This window comes from Pecten maximus, chromosome 15 (genome assembly GCF_902652985.1).
Source record: "Pecten maximus chromosome 15, xPecMax1.1, whole genome shotgun sequence".
NCBI lineage: Eukaryota > Metazoa > Mollusca > Bivalvia > Pectinida > Pectinidae > Pecten > Pecten maximus.
This window is the reverse complement of record NC_047029.1, coordinates 21925617-21946716: the sequence shown is the minus strand read 5'-3', so window position 1 is coordinate 21946716 and position 21100 is coordinate 21925617. Positions and strand designations below refer to the sequence as shown.

At 35.6% G+C, this 21100-nt stretch overlaps 1 protein-coding gene across 1 annotated transcript; it reads left to right on the top strand.

Annotated features, from left to right (window-relative positions):
• The first annotated feature begins 1987 nt into the window (after nucleotides 1–1987).
• LOC117343316 (solute carrier family 43 member 3-like) lies at nucleotides 1988–19728 on the top strand. Its single transcript, XM_033905659.1, has 10 exons — nucleotides 1988–2313; nucleotides 5305–5351; nucleotides 11552–11628; nucleotides 12078–12170; nucleotides 12280–12511; nucleotides 13236–13427; nucleotides 15205–15306; nucleotides 17476–17641; nucleotides 18483–18603; nucleotides 19433–19728. Exons 1-10 carry the CDS (start codon nucleotides 1988–1990, stop codon nucleotides 19541–19543), a joined length of 1467 nt encoding a protein of 488 aa, XP_033761550.1. The 3' UTR covers nucleotides 19544–19728.
• Nucleotides 19729–21100: the final 1372 nt, after the last annotated feature.

The following is a 21100-nucleotide window of genomic DNA, read 5'->3' as shown; positions in this document are numbered from 1 at the left end:
ATCTTTCCCCACCCCTAAGAGACTTACTTAATAGGTTTCTTTAAACACAATCATGTTGAGTCTTGACTTCGTTTATAGGTTATATCTTTCAAGTAGTTGATATCTTCACCCCATAATCATACATATACAATGTAGCATTGTTAGACATTAACAAATATAACATGAATATTATTTTGTATTTGCTCAAATAAACCAGAGGAGCGGCACAGGCCCTCTGGGCCTCTTGTTTAAATATCAATTATCCTTTCCACTTAATAAACAAAACATTATCCCCCCTTTCGTAAAGTATGTATTATTCAATGTCATCTTCACACACACACACACACACACACATCTTTCATGGTCATGTAACCATGACTGACCATGAAAGAGGATTATGTGCGCAGTGAAGTGTGATAGTGATATATTGCCCACACTGTCTTTGTAAAATGTGCAAGTATGCAGCAGCGATCAAACCAGCCGCAGTTAAATAAATGACCTCAAAAATGGGTCGCTAAATTGCGATAGCAGCAAGACTTACAGTTAGCCCACTAAATATTTTTGTATTGTACCTCTTGGTTTCGAAGAACTGTATAAGTTACGTAAAATTAAATGCTAAACACTTACATTATATAACAGTCTATCAATAAAAATCAATTAATTCTACTGAGCATATGCCCTGCACGTAGGGCGTAAGAATTGTACCTGCTGCCCCCATCGCATGATCGTAAGAGGCGACGAAATTTGGGATCTTATCTTTTCTCTTCTTTCTGAACAACTTTCTTCTTCCTAATTTCTCTCTTGACTATGCCTCACTTTTGGCCTTTAGTTCAGCGTTCGCCGCTGTGAGGAAGGCTTTGGGTTCTGTCCCCTAGCCGAGACATACCAGAGTCTTTAAAAATGGTAGTTGCTGCTCCTGCTTAGCGCTCAGCAATTAGGAGTGGGACGACTGGTTCGCCCGTTGTCAGTATAATGTGACCGGGAGGGGTGTGCTGCTGGGTGTCTTCGGCAGTATGCTTCAGTGAGGTAGCACTATAAATCAGCAAAAGTTCCGGCCTATCACAAGGAGACTTGACACGAACAAACCGCAGCCTCCAAAAACACACATACGCACTCACCACACGCATGCATGTCGCACGCACGGGAGGCCGTCCTTCAATACTGTATACTGTATACGTATGACAAAATCTGCGCAGCAGAATAAATTATGATGATTTATACAACTTATATAGTATAAAATACAGGTACAACATAGTAGTATGATATACAATTACTATAACGTGTACTATACCTCAGTGCGGCCAATAGCAATCGCGCAATGTACATGTAAACAATTCACGCTTGAGTGACGCGCACCCGTACCTAGCCTAGCTTACCTGTTTAATGCATGGACACTGTAAATGATCTAAAACCAGTTGAAAATAGAAAAATATTGTAAGATAGGTTTGCATAGAGTTAATTAGATGGTAGTAAAATATTCTTACCCCGTTAAGTCTTTGCGACTCTATGTCTGGTTCTGGCCTAAAAATGACACGTCTTACCGGTATGGCGGTCAGTGACTGTGTGTGAATACTCTTACCTGTAACAACGGTCAGTTTTATGTCCGAAATCTTTGTCCACTAAATATCGGAATGAAATACCATACTCAGTTATTCAATAAACTACATACTATAAATACTCATTTTGCTAATATGCTTCGTTACAACTCTTATAAAAAGGGCTAATTGGGGCTATGAGTTATCTTACTCAGCTAGAGGAAGTTAAAATGTTAAATAAATTTACAAATATGAAGTATTGTTAGTACAAAAAGTTGATTATTCGCGTATGTATAAATACAGACTTCAACATAAAACATACATTGCAAAGTAGGTCAGAAATATATACACGAATGTATAGCAAACATCTCTTATTTCAATTTACAAGGCCCATCCATCTGATATAACAATGTAGATAACAACATTTCACATAACACGTGATTATTTGTACACGGACGTTCTATAGTATTGACATGGCTTTAAGTAAATGCAAATTGGCGATTCTGGTTTTTACCAGTTTGTTAGAGATCTGTTTCTTTGGAGGATTACAATATGGCTGGGTATCTCTTATCTACATTCTTAAGCAAGAAGATGTTTACAAAAATTTGTGCATTGTAACGGATAGAAATACATCTTCCGGTTCTGATAGTGGTTCCAACGATGGTTGTTATGCTCAAGATGAGAGATTTAACTTATTATTTAGTGTTGGGTTCGCTGTTTTTAATATCACCGGATTTATATGTGGAGAAATGTATACAAAATTTGCCACGGAAACACGGAAAATTCGTATTGGTAGCATGTGAGTATACTTTAAACATTCAATATTAGCTGTCGTTTTACAAAAGTTTTTCGGAGCAAACTCCTGAATAATTGTACTTCACTAAGAACTGTAAAGACATTAAGGAATATATATACGAAAAGGAAAAATGGATCGTTCGTCAATAAGGAATAAAATGTCCATTTGGTGTACAAACCTGTGTGTAAAAAACTTAATAAATCAAAGAAACCTGTTTTTGTGGATATCACAAACAGCATCGAATTGCCCCGATTTATCATTAGGATCGTCCAATAACCTTATAGAATAGAATTTCCATTATAAGACTGCCAGTAAAGTGGGGGTGTGGATCATTGACTTGACTTATCGAGTTTGGATGGGGTGGGGGAGGACAGAGGTACCAGATAATTTTAGTTATTGTTCTGGTGTTAATGAGCCTCTCATAGTGTCCTGACAGACATATAACGGCCGAAATGACACTTCTAATGTGCAAGAATGTAAATTAGGGACGACCCCATATGTCTTCACCTTCGTCCTCAGACATCTGAAAAAGGTTGTGTACGTGTGAAAATCCGTCTAGTCACACTTCGCTTACACGTAGAATAATTTAAATGCAATAAAAGTATATAATTAAAACATACCGCAGCAACAGCGTGACTTCGCGTGTGTAACCTCCATCAGGGGAACTTGATACAGTTTTAAAAGTAATCCGACTGGAAAATCTTGATTTACAATATGACGTTGTGTAACTAAAGTAACAATCCAGAATATATTGCGCTGTCACAATCCTACTTATCATTTTTAACCGGTTTTATATATAATAGTAATAAGTATCATAAAATTAAGAACTGTAAAGCATAAGTGCGGAGCTTTTGACATTTCTACAGCATTCCAACATATTGAAGCGTTAGGATCAACCTCAGTGTATTGTCTGCCATATTGCAATAACCTACAAGACGTGACGTCACAACCACAGGCGCTTGCTTAGAAAATGTGATTTTCATTTTTTTTATGACAGTGGTATGTGTAATCTGTTAGTCACAAGGTTGGCAACTCCGCCACGAGCGAAACGGCACACCACCACACTTCAATCGACTAAAAAAGTCAGTGAGGTAGCACTATAAATCGGCAAAAGTTCCGGCCTATCACAAGGAGACTTAACACGAACATACCGCAGCCTTCCAAAACACACATACGCACTCGCCGCACGCACGGGAGGCCGTCCTTTAATGACCTTAGCTGTTAATAGGGCGTGAAACAAAATAAAACCAAACCAAACCAAGTTGATAACTGGGATGTTAAATTTAACCCGAATCAAACAAAATTATCCATCGGTTGTATTTCTCGGACACTCCTTTAAATAATTCCCATAAACAACTAGGTTTAACTTTTACGGCTGATGGATTATGGTCTGAACATATACTTATTCTATAAAACGTATTCTGAAAAGTTTGCAATATAAATAGGATAGAAATACATTAATTACTATGTATAAAGCATTCATCATACCAATACTAGAGTATGAAGACACTTGTAATAATGCATGTGAGCAATTAATCGAATCAGTTCAAATAGAAGCTGCACGGATTGTTGCAGGGCTTGGGAAGGGAACATCCCACAACACAACTCACTAAGAACTAGAATGGGAGACTCTTGAAAACCGCCGTTGAAAACATAACCTTACATCAATGCACCAAATATTATATAATTCTTCACCCCAATACCTCAGTGCTATTATGGATCAATTCATAAATGATACTGAAAACTCTTCACATAATCTTCGTAGACAACGATTGTTCAATCCTTCTATATGTAGATTTGAAAATTATTTTACCCTTTTTACAATAATGATGCGTGATTTAATTCCTTAGACTCTAAATTATTAATTCACCATCTTTGAGTATATTTAAAACAGGGTATTATTCAAACTACTGATGTACTTAAAAATAAAGGAAGAACGAAAGAAAATATTATATTTTGTCAACTTCGAAATGATCCAAGCAATTTAAATTTTGACAGATATAAAGACCATCTGATAGATTCACTATTGTGCAGATGTAACAGAGGTGATGGACCTCCATATCACTTCTTTTTAATGTTATCTATATGAACAACAAAGGCAGCAATTAAGGCATAGCATAAACAATCCTAAGCTCTTAACTCTAAGTACTGGCCCATGTACTTTACGGAAATTACGAGCTACCTGATGATTTTAATATTTACATTCTGGAATCTCTTCAAGAATATATTAAAGATACAAACCATTTTGGATAATAGTACGAATAATTATGAGAAATTTTCTTGCTGTTTAATGTTAGTTTAATTTGTAGTGTATAGTCATTGTACCAACTGGCTTCATAGATTAGTCCTTAGATTTATTCGTTGATTATTGATCTAAGTGTCTACATTTAATGAATTCACCATTGCATTATTTATACATGATAATATTCACTTATAAATTTTGATTGTGTTAATGTACATTATAATATTTATGAAAGCTTTGTTGGGATGTTGGGACAACCGTTCTGAATCTAGCATACCTAGGTGGAAGGCTAGAGGAGGACGAGTTAAAGGATATTTAAGCCCAAAATCCTTGTGTTGATATATTTAAGACGCGATGCCATTCAAACACTCCACCAGCTACATGTAATATGTCTTTAAAATTTTAATAATAAATGTAATGATATCTACTTTTGGATATACATACATGTACTGCAAATCTATATGAAGGTATTACCTCCCTTTAACCAGTAACAGCTTATCAGTACAAATATGACATCCATATATTGACCAAACCTTATCATATGCACATATTCATCTGCTCATTTTGTTATATTTATTTATATTTCGAATTATCTCTATATATTTGGAGAAGATTTATATATACTTATCATGTTATCTTATCCTATTGTTTATTTTTGAACAATACAATTTGTTGATTCTCGTTCTGTTATTGAGAGCATTAAGACACCCGCACCCTGTAATTGCGATTTCCAAATCTATGTTTTGTTTTAGATTCATACTTATTGCCGGATTGCTTTGTTTTGCCTTCACGTCACCAGGTATGTTAACACCAGATACAGACCATTTTCATTTACTCTTAAAATATTTCCTGCCTTCGGGAGGCATGGCTTGTCATTGTGCTGTTTCACAGTCCTTCGACAGTTGCATTCACATTGCCCGGTCAAATGTCATAATACATGTAACACAAAATGTTATTCCTGTAGTAAAGTTAATTGTTATTGCTACATTTAATGATGCGTGTTGGATGATCCAAAAGGGGTTCAAGCATCATGATCATTCTACCCCCAAACTATACGTCGTTTTGATTTTGGTCTGACTTATTATTATCTAAACCTAACTGTTTGTGAATTTCAGAATAAAAACATACCATAGTGCTATTTATATACGAAGCAGTTCGATTCTTTAATTAAGAGTTCCTATGAAGAAAGTACTTAACCTACAGCAAAACGATATCAAACTGCCATAATTATTATTATCAGATTATTGAATTTAACTGGCGAGGTAATTGTTCATTAAAAATAAACAAACTGCATTAGGCTCAACCTAATGTAGGTTTTTGTGGTAAAGGAAAATAAATTGTCGAGAAGTTGTCCTGAAACGTTTGCGAATTGTTCCAGCGGGCTGAAGTTAGCAGCGGATTCGTTATTCGTTATTGGGGATTCGAATAACGAATCCGCTGTCAGCAGCGGATTGGGGGTTTCAGTTTTTTTTTATGTTTAAATGACATTTCTTTTTATTGACATTTTGATGTTTGGATTCAAATAACGAATCCGCTGCAGCAGTGGATTGAGGATTAAGTTACATATTAATATTTTTAGCCCACCATCATCAGTGGGCTATTCAAATCGCCCTGCGTCCGTGGTCCTTCGCCCGCCCGTCCGTCCGTCCGTAAACAATTCTTGTTATCGCTATTTCTGAGAAAGGGCCCCAAGGATCTTTCTCAAATTTCATGTGTAGGTTCCCCTTTGTCTGTAGTTATGTATATTGCATTTTGAGACCAATCGGAAAACAACATGACCGACAGGCAGCCATCTTGGATTTCGACAATTGAAGTTTGTTATCGCTATTTCTTAGAAAGCGATGAAGGGATCTTTCTCAAATTTCATATGTAGGTTTCTCTTGGTGCCTTGTTATGCATATTGCATTTTGAGACATATTGGAAAACAATATGGCCGACAGGCAGCCATCTTGTATTTTGACAATTGAAGTTTGTTATCGCTATTTCTCAGAAACCAATGAAGGGATCTTTTTGAAATTTCATATGTAGGTTCCCCTTGATCTGCAGTTATGCATATTGCATTTTGAGACCAATCTGAAAAACAACATGGCCGACAGGCAGCCATCTTGGATTTTGACAATTGAAGTTTGTTATCGCTATTTCTCAGAAAGTAATGAAGGGATCTTTCTCAAATTGTATATGTAGGTTCCCCTCGGTGTCAAGTTTTGCATATTGCATTTTGAGACTAATCGGAAATCAACATGGCCGACAGGCAGCAATCTTGTATTTTAACAATTGTAGTGTCATCGCTATTTCTGAGAAGGTAATGAAGGGATCTTTCTCAAATTTCATATGTAGGTTCCTCTTGGTCCCTAGTTGTCATATTGCATTTTGAGACCAACCGGAAAACAACATGTCCGACAGGCAGTCATCTTGGTTTTTGACAACTGAAGTTTGTTATCGCTATTTCTCAGAAAGAACTGAAGGGATCTTTCTGAAATTTCACATGTATGTTTCCCTTGGTGCCTAGTTATGCATATTGCATTTTGAGACTAATCGGAAAACAACATGGCCGACAGGCAGCCATCCTGTATTTTGACAATTGAAGTTTGTTATCGCTATTTCTCAGAAACCAATGAAGGGATCTTTTTGAAATTTCACATGTAGGTTCCCCTTGATCTGTAGTTATGCATATTGCATTTTGAGACCAATCGGAAAACAACATGGCCGACAGGCAGCCATCTTGGATTTTGACAATTGAAGTTTGTTATCGCTATTTCTCAGAAAGCAATGAATGGACCTTTCTGAAATTTCACATGTATGTTCCCCTCGGTGCCTAGTTATGCATATTGCATTTTGAGACTAATCGGAAAACAACATGGCCGACAGGCAGCCATCTTGTATTTTGACAATTGAAGTTTGTTATCGCTATTTTACAAAAGGTACTGAAGGGATCTTCCGCAAATTTTGATATGTAGGTTCCCCTTGGTCCCTGGTATTGCATTTTGGGACCAATCCGAAAACAACATGGCCGACAGACAGCCATTATCGCTAAATCTTAAATTTTATATATAGGTTCCCCTCAGTGCCTAGTTATGCATATTGCATTTTGAGACCAATAGGAAAACAACATGGCCGACAGGCAGCCATCTTTGATTTTGACAATTGAAGTTTGTTATCGCTATTTCTCAGAAAGTACAGAAGGGATCTTTCTCAAATTTCATATATAGGTTTCCCTTGGTGCCTAGTTATGCATATTGCATTTTGCGACCAATCCGAAAACGACATGGCCGACAGACAGTCATTATCGCTAAAATCTAATTGGGTCTTATGGTGCTTTACCAAATTTGTGAATTTCATGACCCTGGGGTCTCACGTTTGCCCCTGGGGAGGGGGTAAACTTTACTATTGTTTATATAGGGAAATCACATTTTTGACTATTATTTGTTGGATTTGGATTGGAATTCATTCTAACTTGGTTCAAATTATCAGCATGGGATGACAGTTTGATGGTATGTACATGTTGGCCCTGGTTGACCCCCAGGGGCTGGTGGGCGGGACCAAAAAGGGTCAAATTGACTGAAATTTCAAAAGTCTTCTTCTCTACTCTCAGATATGGTAGACTCCAATACTCTTCATAGATGGAAGGGTCTTAAGGTGCTCTACCAAAATTGTGAATTTCATGTCCCTGGGGTCTCACGTTTGCCCCTGGGGAGGGGGTAAACTTTACTATAGTTTATATAGGGAAATCACATTTTTGACTATTATTTGTTGGATTTGTATTGGAATTCATTCTAACTTGGTTCAAATTATCAGCATGGGATGACAGTTTGATGGTACGTACATGTTTGCCCTGGTTGACCCCCAGGGGCTGGTGGGCGGGGCCAAAAAGGTTCAAATTGACTGAAATTTCAAAAATCCTCTTCTCTACTCTCAGATATGGTAGAATCAAATACTCTTCATTGATGGAAGGGTCTTATGGTGCTTTACCAAATTTGTGAATTTCATGACCCTGGGGTCTCACGTTTGCCCCTGGGGAGGGGGTAAACTTTACTATTGTTTATATAGGGAAATCACATTTTTGACTATTATTTGTTGGATTTGTATTGGAATTCATTCTAACTTGGTTCAAATTATCAGCATGGGATGACAGTTTGATGGTACGTACATGTTTGCCCTGGTTGACCCCCAGGGGCTGGTGGGCGGGGCCAAAAAGGTTCAAATTGAATGAAATTTCAAAAATCTTCTTCTCTACTCTCAGATATGGTAGAATCAAATACTCTTCATAGATGGAAGGGTCTTAAGGTGCTTTACCAAAATTGTTAATTTCATGACCCTGGGATCTCATGTTTGCCCCTGGGGAGGGGGTTAACCTTACTATAGTTTATATAGGGAAATCACATTTTTGACTATTATTTGTTGGATTTCTGTTGGAATTTATTCTAACTTGGTTCAAATTATCAGCATGGGATGACAGTTTAATGGTATGTACATGTTGGCCCTGACTGACCCCCAGGGGCTAATGGGCGGGGCCAAAAAGGGTAAAAAGGGTCAAATTATCTGAAATTTTAAAAATATTCTTCTTACAACCCAAATAAGGTAGAATTAAATACTCTTCACAGATGGAAGGGTCTTAAGGTGCTTTACCATAATTGTGAATTTCCTAGCCCTGGGGTCTCACGTTTGCCCCATGGGAGGGGATAAACTTTACTATAGTTATAGGGAAATCACATTTTTGACTATCGTTTGTTTTATTTGTTTTAAAATTCATTCTTTCATTCAAATTTACTGAAATATTTCTAAAATCAGGTGACCGTTAAGGCCCATGGGCCTCTTGTTTATGTTTAAATGACATTTCTTTTTATTTACATTTTGATGTTTGGATTCAAATAACGAATCTGCTGCAGCAGTTGATTGAGGATTAAGTTACATATTAATATCTTTTCTTATAATAAATTCGAATAACGAATCTGCTGCACATAACGAATCCGCTGCAGCAGCGGATTGGGGATAGTTTCTTATGTCCAATTGCTATTTTTATACCCCCGCCATGAAATGGTGGGGGATGGGAGTATAGAGGAGGATATCTAACAGTGTCTTCAGTAATACCAAATATATTTCAGGAGTGTGACTAATATTTTGATATTTTTAAAAAAAATATTAGCAACACGAGTGAAATATATTTGGTATTACTGAATATACTGTTAGATATTCTGTTTATTACATTTCATAGAAAAATATACCGAGGCAGCTCAATCTCTCCCGGAATTCATTGCGGTCTCTTGTCAACGGCTCACAAATGTACGCAAAATCGTGACGTTATGTATTCTATCTTACATTATAACGTCCTATAACTTCAGATCTTTATTTTCCGCATTGTCGTTTGTAAACAGTGGTCAAATCAAAACAGTGATATTTTGATATTTTTCAAAATATCACTTTGATAGAATGAATAATTCTCGATATTTCACTGGTAAAAATGTAATAAATAGTGTTACACGTGTCCGTCCCGTCCCGCTTCATTTTTAAACTAGCATATCTATATAACTACAACTGTGATTGTTATCAATCTTTGTTTACATAACAAACATGATGTCTACTTGCGCAACGTACCCTTTTACCGGATCAAACATCCAAGATGGCCGTCACAGTCCATGATTGACTGAAAACATATCCTGTAATAACGTTTGTTCTATCTGATTGATTCTAATGGATCTTGATGGGTGAGATGATACCATGACAGAACGAATTGCCAATTCGCCCAGAAAGTGAAATACACACATCTCAGAGGTCACCCTGACGTGACCCCTTATGGGATGTTGTTAGATGTTCATGTAACGTAGTGAGAATGACCATCTAGATTTTAATTAGATTGGAACTCATTATAAACAATTAAAAACAAATTCAAGATGGCCGCCAAATAGAGATTTCTGATTAGTTGATATTTAAATATCGTTCGATTTTCATGAAATTTGGTATTATATGCAGTCTGGCTATACAAAGACAATGGCAGTATTTATTTTTGTAATAAATGAATAAATAAATACATACATGGAAGCCATTTTTCTGGCCCCTTATTAGTCAAAATATAGATATTGTCCAAGTTTCGGGAACTAATTTCATGTGAAGGCGGGACCATTTATGTCTTACAGACATGTCTAGCTCTTATGAAATATCATTGGATATTCAAATTCCCAGTCCGCTGCTGGCAGCAGATTCGTTATTTGAATCCCCAATCAAATATTATCAGAAAAATACTTAAATGTAACTGAATCCCCAATCCACTGCTGCAGCGGATTTGTTATTTGAATCCAATCGTAAAAATGTCAATAAAAAGAAATATCATTAAAATATAAAAAAGAAAAAGAAAAAAAAAACTGAATCCCCAATAACGAATAACGAATCCCCTGCTAACTTCAGCCCGCTTATTGTTCCTACGTATATCACTCCAGTAAGGAAAATTCCACATTGTGTCATGCATTTGATTAACATTTAACTGTCAAACATTAAATAATTGAATTATCCGCCGCAGAAAGGCTCTTGAAACATTTCAACTTTTCAGCATCGCTTACATATGATCATTGACGCGCTACATACCTCTAGCATCAGATGTAACGGCAATTGCCATCTGTTTGTTCCCCATGTGATTTTTAGAAATTTCAGCATGTGCGTTTTAATGTGCTTAATGTGGTTCTTATGAACAGCCATCTCGTCTAGTGCTTGGCCTTTGTTGACTCCAATTGTTGATAGACTGTGAAACGATACACAAATATTTTTTCACCAGTACATGTATGTATTAGTATAAACCATTGACACAAAAAAACCATATTTGAAGTCCTTCATGTTTTGTATTGACAAAACCATACCATTCATTAAACTAGCTAAATAATAAGATCATCGAATTAGAGGAAGATGACGAAAATAAGGACTAAATATAATATTCCGACAGCGAACATCGACTTGATGGTAAATTCAGAAACAAATATGATCACATGTTAATAGTTTTCCTTCGTTTTACAGATATTCCCTGGCTTGTACTTCCTGGTGTAGTGTTTGTGGGCGTGGCTGGGACTTCATTCCTTATATCTAACATGCAGGTAAGTAATCCCCATAAGTAGAAGATTTTCAAATACATATTTGATTCTGAAAAAAGAATAAGTATATTTAAAAACTGCTTGTAACACGGTATTCAAATGTTTCACTTTTTCAAACCTACTTGTACTGGAAATTGTCGAGGCAAGGGATATTTTGAGCGAATGATAAATTTCTGTTGCATTCATTTGATGATGTAAATGTTTTCTCGCCATTTTTCATCAGATTCTCGGAGTTGTATTTCTTAATTAAATCTTTGTTAAAAGTGCAAACTACCGAAGGTCTAAACTTCATTATCTATTGTCTTTCACGCCTGACTTGAGAAATATTTAGTCATGCTTAACTTAATTAAGTTAATGTAATTAAGTAATGCTTGAAGTTAAATATGACGGTTAAGGATCAGTTTCATAAATAATTGTATATAGAAAATTAAATTCCTTTGTTTTACCGCCAGGTGGCTGTTCTCTTACCTAAGGGTTCCTCTGTGTACGTCGGTCTCATCAATGGTTGTTACGACTCCTCTGTTGTCACACAGATGGCTGTCAAGGTAATGTTAATAGCGTTGCTAGGCAAATGATATAGGAAGACAATTCTTTAGTCTTATAAAGAATTGTAAACAAATAAAATGGTATACCTTCCTTTCTTTTTTCACACAGGCTTTGTACGAGAATGGAATCAGTCGTTCCTACTCTTATATCGGGGTTGCCATTTTGTGTGTCGTCATATCCGGTCTTTGCACTTTACTTCATCCTGATCCGAATAGTACATTATCCGATAGCGTGGAAAAAAAGAACGACGTCATACATCCAGAAGGATATATTAGCACAACTTTCAAAAACAACGAAAACGAATTGAAAGTCCTCCCTCAGGAAACTACAGCGGGAAAAGGTAGTTGTTTAAAAAGCAATCTTGCTACATCAGAATGAAAATAACTGCAGACCTTTAAAACTTATTGTGAAATGACAGCTTTTAATTGACCCGATAGAAGCCGAACTTCTATTCATTTTTACATCCATTTTTAATTAGAAAAAGAAACAATTGTGTTTATGGTCAAAAAATCCTTTTGGATATCATTTAGAATGGAAAGGTTTAGGTATCAGAGTTCATTTCAATTGATACCACTCTTGGTATGTTGAATCCCCTGGATCAATCATGTATTTCATTGAGTTTTTATGTTCCTGAAACAGAGTTGGGGAAAAGTTTGTTTGTTTTCTGCTTCTTTATTTTTTTAATCTTCTTCTGGCCTCTGACTGTATGAACATTTACCAACACAATTTTTTTCTTTAAATAAATGGAGGAACATAAATTTTGGCCTTCTTGAGGCTATCACCGATGAGTTTAAATACATGGAGGTTAAGTGGTCATGATATGACATGAAATTAAGGTCAGGTCAGAGACATCAAAGTACGTATATACAAAAAATAAATCTTATCGGTGATAGCCATCAGATGGCCAAATTTGGCACTCTTCCCTTTGGTATTTATATTTTCGAAGGTGTATTTTAACACTAAGATAAAGGCTACTCTGATGACAATTGTGAAACAGGGAAAGTCTGCTTCTATTGATTTATATTTGAATGCATCAGTATACAAGCACATTATCGCCGATGCAGATATTGAAAGGGACATAACAGCGGCGTCTGATGCATCAAATGACGTCACATCGTCTTCTGTTCGATCCATCATATGTTCCCGTCCATACATCCTTCACGTGCTGTGGATGAGCGTCTTGTTGTTGCGGTTGTACTATTTTATCGGGTCGATTAACAGATTGCTGGTGCAGACTCTGAAAATTGATGGACAGGGTGAGTAAACCTTTATATCGACTTCTACATGATACTTCTATTCGCTGAACATTTGAAATAATATCTCTTGTTGGAATGTCCTAGTTTTGATAATCAACGAACATCTATCTTAATAGTTATGGCTACCACAATCACATTCATATAAACTTCTTCAGGGCTGTCCTGATAGTGATAGGCATACCAATAAACAAATATTGATGTGTTTTATTTGAAAATCGCTTCGCTTTAATTTTATACGACTTAACGGCTAGGATGTATGCATAAAAACACAATAATTCTAACCAAGATACAGGAGTTGAATACGACTACGTACACGGACGGTGCAAAAGGCGGCAATCGATATCTGCATGTATTACGCTTGCCCTATTTTACAACCCTACATTGTACACAAGAGCATTCTATTTTCAACTGAATTAATGCTGTTACTTATATTTTAGGACAACTTATTGTTTGAAATGCTATTGGAGGACAATGTATCAATAAATGCGTTTGTCCGAAAAATCAAAACAAAGCTCACAAATTTTGGACGGTCGAGGAAAACTAGAAAGTATTAGTTTCACTCTGTGTGCAAGATGCATGAATGTTGTGTATTTGTGTGTGTTTCGGGAGGCTGTGATATCCGTGTCGTGTAGATGAATACATCTACATTGGTTTTTCGAAAGATGAAATATACAGTGGAAGCTATTCGTTATATGATATATGATTAAAAATTTACATCAACTGTCGAATGCGAGAATGAGCTGCCAATAGGTAAATTAGTAATTCCTTTATATTACCCTTAGTAAGGATTTCGTGGTTTATTCTCGAGACCGGCTTATTTTCAAGGAAATTTCTGTTGACAATGTTAGACGTCCATGTTAAGGACGTGTCAGCATTACGAAGTAGATATATGAAGATTGTATTCCAGTTTTTCATTAAATGGCAATAAATATAAATGCTGCATTATCCAAGTTTATCTTTTCAATGTGTGTCAATTATCACAAAATATCAACATAGAGTTTTAAATGAATTACAATAAAAAGTAAGCACATGCATTATATCAACTCCGCCTGCATTTTCGAATTTAAGAAGTGAAATTAAGGGAAGGCTGAGTTTAATGAACACTTTACCTTTTAGACTGTTCCTATTTTAGTTTTACATTCAGTACCTTTAAATACGTAATAAGATGGAAACAAATATTGCGAAAATGTAACATTGAGGCGCTGTCCCTTCTTTTTGTAAGGTTAAGATTTTAGGCAAAAGGATGTTATAAAGTCTCTCACTTCTTTGAAACATAAATGATCCCCCTTGCATGATATCATCAGCTGCAAACATTCAACTTGGCCTTTCCCTTTTCTGATGGTAAAATCATGACCCATCGTTCTGTATAAAAAATGTTATCCTATTATATTAATACCAAACTAGATATAACTACACTGAAGTTATACAGTAGTGATGTTATCATTATCTCTTGCGTGCATTTCCTGTTTTCCAGAGATATGACATTTTTTTCACTCTGACCTTCGATTCTTTCGTTATCACCTGAGTTTTCACTATCCTCCTAAGCAATCCTTGTTGGTAGGTAAGTTGTCAGTTCTACCTCTTTTAATCATCGATGAAACACGAGACAGTTAGCATACTAGAATACCTAGCATTCTATTGGTGTGTATTTATTTCGTTATAACATTTTTGTAATCACTTTGATTGGTGTTCCTTTTTTTATTCGTTACAAGAACATTTGATAAAGATGTGAATATATTGCTTATTCATTAGTTTGCAATTTTTTCTTTGTTCTAAGTGAGCTACTTTACTGATGTCATGGCCTATACCATGTTAGGAGGGATAATTTCATCATTTATTGCCGGACAATTGCTTGAGATTCAGGATAAGTGGTTTACAGGTAAATCGTTTAATAATTATGTATTATACAGTTAGTTGATATAATAAGCAGGTGTTATACAGGTGAATTGTATAAGGATAAGATGATATGCAGGTACGTGGTATGGTCATCAGATGAATGGTAATGGAATGATATATAGATACGTGGTATGATCATCAGATGAATGGTAATGGAATGATATATAGGTAAGTGGTATGATAATCAGATGATATGCGGGTAAGTGGTATTATAGTCAGGAATTATACAGGAAAATGATTTTATTACCAAATCTTATACAGATATATAGTATAATAGTAAGGATGTTTGGTTTGGTTTATTTTGTTTAACGTCCTATTACTAGCTAAGGTCATTTAAGGACGGCCTCCCGTGCGTGCGACATGCATGCGTGTGGCGAGTGCGTAGGTGTGTTTTGGGAGGCTGCGGTATGTTCGTGTTAAGTCTCCTTGTGATAGGCCGGAACTTTTGCCGATTTATAGTAAGGAGTTATACAGGTACGCTGTATAATAATCAGGTGTTACACAGGTAAATAGGTTTAAAACCAGGTCCTGCTAGATGTCTTCGGCAGTATGCTTCAGTGAGGTAGCACTATAAATCGGCAGAAGTTCCGGCTTATCACAAGGAGACTTAACACGAACATACCGCAGCCTCCCACAACATACCTACGCACTCACCACACGCATGCATGTCGCACGCACGGAAGGCCTTCCTTAAATGACCTGTCGTAAGAAGTGCCTGAGGCTGATCATCACGCTTTAATAAGAAGGAATGCATTTTTTATGTATACGATAAACCTCTTAAATTTGTTTTTCTTTTTTAAGGCAATTGCTTTTGAGTAAGCGTTGAAATACTTAAAATCAACATTATTTACAAAATTATACTACTTCTTTGGACGAACGTAATTAACAAATACAAGAATAAGATTCGTTATAAACTTAAATAAGTGAACAACTCTTGCTTTCATCCTTAGTTTTACCTCTTTTTACATGTATTCGGTATCCCTTTGTCGAAGGGTACTGTTCGGAGTCCTTGCATTAGTTCTTATCCACGTATTTACACGACCAACGCAAAATATTAAATAAGAAATATTTTATGATGATCGCTACAACTGCCCAGTTCACCTCATTGTCGCATTTTCTTGTATTAATTAGATATATACATGTTTTTAGTAGCTAAGAAATAAGGGAATGCCTTACATTCTTATATTTATTTAAAAGTATTCTGCTGCGTGCAAAAATGGCCGTAATTGCCGAATCGTCATTATTGTCATGGTTTTTTTAAGTGGTTACGTGACCTTAATGTAACTCAGTATAATTCATGCAACTGTTATTTTCACTGCCTCAGCGCCCGGTCCTGGCCTGCAATCTCGACTGCAATGTCAGAGTGAAAATTGAAGACTTGTCATGTTTTGTAAATCTACATCCATGTCCGGTATCGCTTGTTGTTTGGTCGCATCATAATCGATTCAAATAACATTAGATAGCAATAACAAGAACCCATGCACCATCTTGGGAATAAAATGCCACTCAAAGTGGATCCTTCTGCAGGGTCAGAAGTGGTTTCGTATTTGTCATCAGTTTAATTGACATTGAACATCCCTAGAGTAAGGCCTTGTGTAACCAACTGTAAGTGGACCTTCTGCTTCCATTGTTACACTTTGAATCTTGATCATTTCTTTTCTTTCCTCTCATCTCTGAACTAATCTATCAAGTAGCATACCGACGAGCTTAGCATCTGGTTTGCTTCCCGCGCCGTTTATGCATAGATTCTCGTCTTTGCACCTTTTTAGCGAGAGATCGTGTCCATTACTTCCTTGAACACTCATACAAATAATTCAGAGGATCAACCAGTATTAATTGGAAATTTACTATCTTTGTTCTATCAAATTTCCTGCAACACACATGTGTAATCAAATTGTTTACACTTTCCCTTGGTTTTTGGTTGCAGCGTTTCTTTATTTTTGGATTATTTTTCTTCGGAAATTGTGATAAAATCTTTTGCTATTGTACATTTTGATGACACACATACGAAACTATAGAGCAAAATATTTGCATGAATATACATTTCCTAATGATCAGTAGTAAAATCAGCATTTGTACATGATTCGTTCGGAAATTCACATTTATGAATTCCATTGTATTTCATACTATAAACATATATTATCTTAAACAGGAATGATGAAGACGGTGATTCCCTTGATAGTGACGTCATGCTTGGGTATTCTGTTATCCTCCCTCTCCTTTGTGACCTCGACGACAGCTCTGTATGCTAACTTCGTTGTGCTGACTTTTTTCCGATCCTTTATTTTTAGTTGTAATATGGATTTCGTCATCATCTCGTGAGTAACGAATTTCATTTTTGTTTTCATTTTTCTGATAAGCTTAAGATAACTAAAATATACTAAGAATTCTTAAATCAACAACGATACATCTGTATGTTCTTAATCACCAAATTTAGAGTGATCACTCGCAAATATATATATATATACATGCACAATGTATATATAATGGAATTAAAAAAAGTCAAACACAGATCTGCTCTTTCCCTAGTACTTCCGCGGCTACATCGTGACGCTCGTCAGTTGATTATGAATTTTATTCGGTACATCATTTTATTACATAATTTATAAAACATTTATTTGTCCAATTTAAAAGGGTTGAAACAAAATATATAACACGGTGTCATATACTTTGTTTCAACCCTTTTAGACTGGACAAATAAATGTTTTATAAATTATGTACTCTACTTTCATGACGTCATAAAACTATGACATCATAAAATTATGTACCGAATAAAATGTATAATCCCCTGAAAAGCGGCACGGTGTGGCCGCGAAAGTACATTTGTACTTGGGAGACAGCAGATTAATGTTTGACTTTTAATTCTATTATTATTTACCGTCATATGGACACTTTAACTTTATTCTATATATATATATATATGAAATCTAAGCGGTTATACTGCCGATACAACATAATAAGCACTTATCCTACGAATGCATGCTCGAAATAAGCATTCGCTTTGGGTACATTTTCTATATGCAATTAAATATTGAGGGTGTGCCTATTCAACACTGCGCTCATTTGTTTAAATTAACAGTTTAGTGCAATATTAGTTAGTTTATCATAATAATAATTACATGTGCTTGTTGGTGTAAACTTATTTGAATCCCATTTCAGCTTTCCACATAAATTCATGAGCTTCCTGTTTGGAATGGTGTTTTCCGTTTCCGGTGTTCTGACCTTGACACAGTATGCTTTGTTCACGTGGACAAAGCGGTACGACGATGCGATTGAACACGTAAGTCGGAACAGTCGCTGTTTTATTAGTAATACGTTCCCCTTTGCGTACGACCATCCGTGATCAGTGTTTGTACAAGGTATATCATACACACTTGAACAAATTTAATTCGAACGCGAAAATACCACACCATCAAGTTCTACATATATTATATTGTGGTTGTCATCGTTTTAAGTTAGAAGTCAAGGGTTAATAATTACCACTTCTGAAATAAAAACAATGTCTACAAGATATAGTTTAACATTCGGACAGAATAAGTTCATATTTACACCATAAAATTACCACCATAAAATCACAACGGATAATTCCACAACTAATAACATTTCGAATGTCAACAGTGAGGTTAAAGGTCAAAAGTTACGCCTTACCATTTTTATAATAAAAGAACATGGTGTACTATACAGTATGTTTCATAAATCCCTGCACGGAATTACATCATTGATTTGGAGGGGGTTTAGCTGTGTGATTCCTCACTTAACCTTTGTATTTTACACTCTACTGTCGATATATCTACATCAGAGATGTAACAAAGTGACTATTCTTTCAGTTTAGAAATAGCTACGCGTTTTTCTATGATCCTAAATGTTAAGATAACCCGCGTAAAAGCGTGAAAAATAATCAATTTTTCAGGGATAGAACTGTGGCGATCCTCACGATCGTGCTTGCAAAATTACATACAGTACTAAATTCAGCTATACCGTAGGTTTTATTTTATTTTTTATTCTTATTTGTCCTCCTTCAGGCAAATACTCATATAAACGGTTAGTGTATATTGCTCCGTGGATTATAGAAATAAATAACTGACCAACGTTTTAATTTTCCTTTTTAGGTAAATATTTTCCTCTTTTGTTTGTCGGTGATCTCCCTTCTGCATCCGGTACTTATATTCGTGAGCGGAAAACGAGCGTTACATAAGAAAGATGCGGACTTTGCCATGTAACTCAGTGTCGATTCCAAAAACTGAAATGAGACATTCAATGTTGTGGCTGCTGGTGTCGAATAGTTCCCACTTATATTCTTAATTATATGTAATCAGACATAGGTGTTGAATAACGAATAAATAACTTTTTTAGTATGTATATACATGTACATGAATCTCATAATTACAATGAAATATGAAACATGCTTTATGATTTATTTACCTGCTTATTACGATTAAGGTCGTTTTTCGTATGTAAGAGTTGTCGTTCTTACAACAAACGTACAAATGTTCATGCCCAGCCTATCTGTCTTGGCTAAGTAAAAGTTCCGGGCTATCACAAGGAGACTTAGCACGAACATAGGAACTTCCGAAAACACATACGCACTCACCACACGCCTGCATATAGTACGTACGGAGGCCGTCCTTAAATGACCTTAGATGTTGATAGGACGTTAAACAAATAAAACCAAACCAAGCTAACCCAAATCTAACAGAAAGGTCCGTCCATAGTATAGATACTATATCGAAACTAAGTAGATAGCATCCGAGTCTGGGTTCTTTAAGACGACATATTATATTGATATTCATTTTCATTCTACCAAGTAATGTTTGATTTTTTCATAAATAAGGCAAACGTGTGAATATATGTACAATGTATTTATATTGGCACATCCAACAAGAACTATAAGGATATGACTTTACCAAACATGCAGCCATTAAACATATCTTTAGATATAAACTTTGTACACCCGGGGATATTCTGTCCTTAGCAGGAGTGTCGACACCTGTATATATTATAGTCACATGCGCTTGACAGTTTAAGTTTGTAGATAATCCATCAACCGATCACCCAGAGATGCCTTCTGGGTAATCTCAACTCTGATAGATTATATCTCACATCCGGGGAACATGTTTACCTGTTACAAGTCAACGATAAACGTACGATGTACGCAAAGTGTATAATATAATAATGTAATATTTCACCATTACGATAATAGCACTTGTTATCATTTAGTTAAAACACAATTGCTTCCTTTGCTGTCTTACAATGAGGCCAACTTTATGAGAATTGTTTTAGTTATGTTTTTTCTGCCGATTTAATTTTTTTCAATTCGAGTTAATAATATGTTTAAAATACATATCTAATTGTCTAGCTATCTCTATGACTTTCTACATACCTATATTATTACTTATAACAGTTGTAGACATTGAATAAGATATTTACCTGCATCACATTTCATCTCATCTTAAAGCACTTCGGTATATTGTTACGTGATAAAACAATTAGACTTAATTGATATTTTCATGTTTCTACAAAATTACATTATTTCCTGTAATTTAATGGACTTGATGAAATATGTTCATGAAATAAATAAATATATAATTACCATACTTTAACAACAATAATACTTGATATGTTGTAAAATATATGTCGAGACGAATGAAATATAAAGCTTTACCAAATCACATTTAATATCTGGATGAACATCTTGACCTTAGGCTTCTTAAACTTTAATTTTTATGCCATTATGGCAACATGAATGAAAGCATAACTGGTACATGTATATATGCTGA